This window comes from Bos indicus, chromosome 16 (genome assembly GCF_029378745.1).
Source record: "Bos indicus isolate NIAB-ARS_2022 breed Sahiwal x Tharparkar chromosome 16, NIAB-ARS_B.indTharparkar_mat_pri_1.0, whole genome shotgun sequence".
Lineage (NCBI taxonomy): Eukaryota > Metazoa > Chordata > Mammalia > Artiodactyla > Bovidae > Bos > Bos indicus.
In genome coordinates, this window is record NC_091775.1 from 61368076 (window position 1) to 61374075 (window position 6000).

The following is a 6000-nucleotide window of genomic DNA, read 5'->3' on the forward strand; positions in this document are numbered from 1 at the left end:
TTCTAAAAATACACACACACAACTATATACTTGTGTCTTACACAGATATGGAGGTTAATAAAAATATAACAGCTGACTTACTTGTAAAAGTTTAGTTCTCGTAAGAATCAGTGACCACTACACTAGGTCACCATAATTAAAATTCCCTTGCAAACAGCCTTCCTGTTCTTTTCTACCGTATCATTTACAACCTGTGGTGCCTACGTCTTTCATTCTGCAATATTAAAACATGAACTACAGATCCTAAATAAGTAAATGAGACCACTTAAAATGATGAGCTTGATTTAAAAAGGGAAAAATTTTATTATTCAAAACTTCACAACTTAAGGTTTATTTTTAATAGCATTTACAGCAAATGAGTGAGAGAAGAAAGTAAAGTTGAAGTGAAATCACTCAATTGTTGTGAGGTATATCAGATATTAAAAAGAAAAAGTATTCAAGCCTAGATTACCAATCATGAAATGTCAGCTCACCGAAAAGGTTCAATAACAGAGTTCAGAAAAGTCACAGCACTCACCTCTTTCACACCAAAAACAGCCCAACTATTTTTATTCCTTCTACATTACATTCACAAAAAGCATTTTTGGCAAAGCAAGTTATTATAACAACTTACATTTTAATAAAAAATACTATTCTCATTTTCAATGAGAAAATACCAAAAAATCATGGACTCTGATAAAGCATTTCTATAACGTGCATAATTTCTGACTACATACAATATTTAATCTACATTTAAACCTACATGTAAACTCAGTCTGTCAGGCCTAGCTTTAATATATGAAATTATGTGCTAATACATCAATACTGAAATTCAAGACTGATTTGCACACTAGTTGCCAGGTTTTTTGTGTAAATGTCAAACAATAGGTCCACTAAGAAGCTTCTAACTCAATTTATTCATTCAAACCAGAATTTATCATGTGTTTCTAAGCACTGGTTCTCACCTAGGGGCAATGTAGCAGTGTCTGGAAACATTTCTGGTTGTTACAACAGGAGAGGGTGGGGATTACCAGAAAGAGGTGCTACTGGCATCTACTTAGCAGATGCCAAGAATGATGCTAAACGCGTTATAAAGCACAGGACAGCTCCCATAACAAAGGATTATCCACCTCAAAATGTCAATACTGCAGAAGTTGAGAAACTCTGAGCTATAGAAGTTTATAAATACCCATCTGTCTAAAAATAGTACTCACTTCTCCTTTGTTTAGGTATTATTTGCCAATTCTATTCTTTACAAACTAGTCTCTGGCAACAAACTTACCATGTTCCCATCTTTTCAATCAACTTGTAACTTCCAAACTTGTCAATAAAAGCAATTTCAAAATCTTTTTGTCTTTGATTCATCCTTATTTTTAATAAGAGGAGGAGGAGTAATGGCCACACCAAAACATATGCAGCCCTTACTACATGCCAAGCATATTCTAAGTGCCTTGCATACATTAACTCATTAATCTAGGTACTATTATTACCAGGTATTCTTATTATCCTCATTTTACAAATGAAGAATCCAAGGCACAAAAAGGTTAAATAACTTGCCCAGGGTTACAGATAATAAGCAGTCAAGTCAGGTTTCAAATCCAGACAGAATGGCTCCAGAGTTCATAACCTTAAGTATTCAGGGTCATCTCTCTTCCTTCATCCTCTACATCAGATCATAAAGTCCCTTAAGATACACAAAGGACAGGGACCTTGTTATGTTCACAGCAGCATCCCCAGAGTCCAGTACATAATAGGTGCTCAAAAAACTTGTTTGTTTGAATGAAGTATCTCTCAAACTCAACCCCACCTGTTTCCATTGCCTCCATTCAAGGCCAAGTCTCTGAGCACCTCATACTTAGGTTTCTTTACATATCCTATTTACTAACCAATCAAGTGAAAGGATATAAACTCCTCTGCCACATTTTCGATAACTCAGTCCATAACCCAACGTAATCAAAGTTTTCTTCCCACTGCTTCTCAATTAGAATCATAATATCTTAGAGTCAGAAGGTACCTTAGAGATCATCCAATCTAACATTTAACAAGAAACCCAAAGACAGTAAGTAGCTAAATCATCCAGCCAGGTGAAGCCAGGATCAGAACTTGATTCCTGCAATTTTTGTTCAAGGATTCACTCCTGCAAGATTTACTTCATTCATGACAGATGTCTGCTCATTATTTCATCAACAAAATAAGTTCATTTCAATTGTCCACACTTGTTTCTCCTGCACAGCCTGCCCTTTTTCTTGCTCCATAGATCCAAATCCTATCCACCCTTCAAAATCTCTTCCTATTCCCTTCTTCATGACCTCCTCCTCCTCAGAAAATCTTAGGTCTTGAATAGAGACTAAACGAAGAGGATCACCATTGCCCACCAGGCCAAGTTTAATACATACTAACACCTTCCACAACGCAAAGCTACTTGGATCACTTCTTCCCTGAAAACTATTTACCCATTCTTTCCTCCTGCAATGCAGGAAGTGATTTCAATCAAGACTAACTTATATGGCACCTTCATAAAATGTTCCTATCTCTGGAAGAGAGGCTCACTCGCATCTTTAATAGTAAGACATATAACACTCGAATGGCCCAAATCACCTCTCTTCCATTAAGAAACTCAGCTTGTTCACAAAGTCCAAACCCAGAACTCTGATACAACTCACCATCTCTTTCTCTGCATAAGACCATTTGTCTTAACTTCCTCCAAAACTCCATTTCTAAGGAACAGTTCACATTTCCTTCCTCTTCTTCCCTACACTATGCAGAAAAGAACACCCTCTTTTCTCTTTTTTTATTTTCCTTATGCCTCTTCAGTGAAAGTCCAGTTTGCTGCTGCTCAGCCAACCTCAACTATCCAGTCCTTTATATACAAGTCACATCTATTTCTTCAGCCTCCCTCAGATCTTAGGGTATCTCAACTCCATGAAGGTCAGTTTTCTTCCCTTCTTCCTTTAGACAAGTGGCCTCAAAAGGTGTGGGTGCAGCTAAGAGGAGTGCAAAAAAGTCCATTCTTCCCTGGACTGCAGGAAAGAATATATTAGAACTCTTGTTGTTTATTTTTTCATCTCATCCTTTCTTAAATTCTGCTTCTGTGTACATTTGTAAGTTACACATTAGTACAGTGGGACAAGCATATAATATACATAAATTCTTGGAGTATTATATGATCAACATATTAAAAACTGGAGATGGAGACAACTTAAAAATACCTTTATATGAGGCCAAAGTAATAGGTTCCAGACCATAGAGAGGATATATGTTTGTATACATGTACACATGACTGGCAGAAAAACTCTTGTTCCTACCCAAAGTCCTAACTATGCCCACCCACGTCAAACCCCTGCCAGCCATCTCAGAATTGTGTCCTACACAAAAGCCCCACTAGGGGCTTCCCTAGTGGCTCAGAGGGTAAAGCATCTGCCTACAAATGTGGGAGACCCGGGTTCGATCCCTGGGTCGGGAAGATCCCCTGGAAAAGGAAACGGCAACCTACTCCAGTACTCTTGCCTGGAAAATCCCATGGACTGAGAAGCCTGGTATGCTACAGTCCATGGGGTCGCAAAGAATCGGACACGACTGAGCCACTTCACTTTCACTTCAAAAAGAGAAGAACAGAGGATGGTTTAGCAAAACCCTTCAGTTCCACTTTGGGGAAAAAAGAAAAAAATTCAAATGCTGAGTTACTATTCTTACCTTTCCCATAGAAGTGTATTTCAGGGCACTGTTCACTATCCTAATACCGCTCATTGCCTGGCTTGTTCGTCTACTTCACAAACCACTACGTCCTGAGATTCAGTTCCTGTTTCCCAATCCCTCCAGGCACAATTCACGGTCCCTTCGATAACAACCTATTTATGCTAACACCTGGATTAAGCTCACACCTCCCTCAGTCTCCTCTCCCCTGAGGATACCATGCACCGTCCCCCCCGAGCCGCACAGTCGTGTCCAGTGTAGACGACAGTCCATCCAAGATCCCTAAGACCACTTCTCTTTCCTCCTCCGCCCCCGGGAGCTGCCAGCCAGGATGGAGACGGGAGGGGGGAGGGGTGTGACTCGCCTCCCGTGACTGGCCCAGATGGCAGCCGATTCCGCCCCCACTCTCGGGCACCCCTCCACCCGCTCGACCCCCTAGGGCTGCCTGTCTGCCTCCCACCCCGCCCCAACTCCACCTCCGGCCTCCCCCACGTCCTCACGCCGGCTCCCGGACACACTCACCATGCTGGGTGAAGATATTGAAGCCGGCCTCTGCGGTGCGCCCCACCAAGTCCCGCCTGCGACCAGAGGGCCTGGCTGCGCTGCTGCCCCGGATCCCGCGGGGTTGCGACTGCTGAAGCCCCGGAGCCTCCCCGACGCGGCCCACCTGCTGCCCCATCCCTGCGCTAGCTTACTCCCGCGCCCCCGACGACCCCTGGTCACATTCCTCCTCGGCTCTGGCCTCGGGGTTCCAGGCGCTGCTCCGGCCTCTCCTTCCCAACCCAGGCCCCGGCCCTGAGCGGTCCGGCAGCCTGCGGCTCCGCACCCGACTCCTCACAGCAGGCGCCGCGCTGCCTCCCGACGCCTCACAGGTTCTCCTTTTCCCTTCCCATCCCGCGGCTCCGCGCCCCCAATGCTGCCGCTGCTGCCGCCGCCGCCATCTTTAAACCACCGAGCACTGGGAGAGCGTGGGACAGAGCGTCTCCTGCCCGCAACCCGACCAGTCATCTCCGCTATACTCAGGGGGCGGGCTTCCCTGCGGCCCCGCCCCTCCCGCGCGCCCCCGCCCCTCCCGCGCGCCCCCGCCTCCTCGCAGGGTGGGTCAACCCCCACCTCCACCCCCGGTACCCACCTCGTTGGCACGTCTACAGCTGCTTTAGGTCTTTCCGCCCTCTGTTCCTTCGCGGCAGCTCGGCCTCCCACGTCCGAATCCACTTAGCCGACCCCTCCCAAGTTCGGTTCAACGCGCTTACCGCCTTTTGGGGGGTCGGTCGGTTTAAAGGTTTCCCTGTCCCACCTCCACCTGTCAAATCAATCAGTTGCGCTGAGCGCCCAGGGCGCACAGTTCTTTAGCCGACTCAGCTGGGACGGAAAAGCACAAGAAGTTTGGTGCTTGCCATCCAGGTGAGGCTATCTAAAATACCCTGGAGGATTCCTTTAAACACCCGTGTCAGCAGCAGACATACAGTCAAAATTAAATGATATAAAATTTACGTGAACATAATAAAGTACATTATTTCATGGTAATTTTTTGAAATTATTTCATGATGGGAAATTGCACCCACCTTGGTTGTCTGTACTCTACAATCTCATTGGGGAAGCAGTTATAACCCGATTCCTCCTATTATATTATCATGAAGTCCTCTTGAACTTCTTTACCATCTAACTACGTATGTGTTTCTGTTACTCTTACGTCGCTTGTCAGTAAAGCTAATCTTCACACCGGCATGCTTTATATACAGTGCACGTGGTCAGGTCTTCTTTTGATGACAGAAAAATAAAATTACCTTTGACTCTGTTTCTGAGTCAGAACTTACTTTTGCCTGTATTGTCCAAAGACAGTGACTCAGGCAGAAAAGAGAAATGTTTTTAAAGCGCAAGCACACAGACATATATTTGTATATTCACTTATCTCCCCCTCACTGCACACTCTCACATCTTAATATTCAGTTTTTTACATTCTTAACCTGATAATTATTTTTAGCTATTCAATTAGCTTCCCTATGTCCTTTATTAAAAGTATCAGTTATTGGAGGTAACTTACTGAAAATTTGCTTGAAAGCACAGTATAGGAGCCATTGCAAAAACCAACAAAACAACCATTGGGAAGATAAGGTCCAGGAGAAAAGGTGGATGAGCTCTCCTTTGGAGAGATGAAAGATCTCAGGATGAAAGATGAACCATTAGTATTCACTACAATAAAAGCTCTATGAAATTATTCCATTGCCATCCAGGGTATCATCAGAAATAACTGAAATTGCCCACCAAATGGCAAAAGAAACACTGTGCTTTAGCACTGGATACAATATGAATTTTTCATTTGGATCA

At 43.9% G+C, this 6000-nt stretch overlaps 1 protein-coding gene across 4 annotated transcripts in view; it reads right to left on the bottom strand.

Annotated features, from left to right (window-relative positions):
* Positions 1–4662, bottom strand: part of ABL2 (ABL proto-oncogene 2, non-receptor tyrosine kinase) — a 103926-nt gene extending 99264 nt beyond the window's left edge. For 2 of the 4 annotated variants that reach the window (XM_070768513.1, XM_019976699.2), the window contains exon 1: positions 4195–4662. In XM_070768513.1, coding sequence (XP_070624614.1) covers positions 4195–4351 — 157 coding nt within the window. In that variant the 5' untranslated portion in view covers positions 4352–4662. The remainder of the gene's footprint in view (positions 1–4194) is intronic. The other 2 variants (XM_070768514.1, XM_019976700.2) reach the window with 1 other exon arrangement.
* Between the last annotated feature and the right edge of the window lie 1338 nt (positions 4663–6000).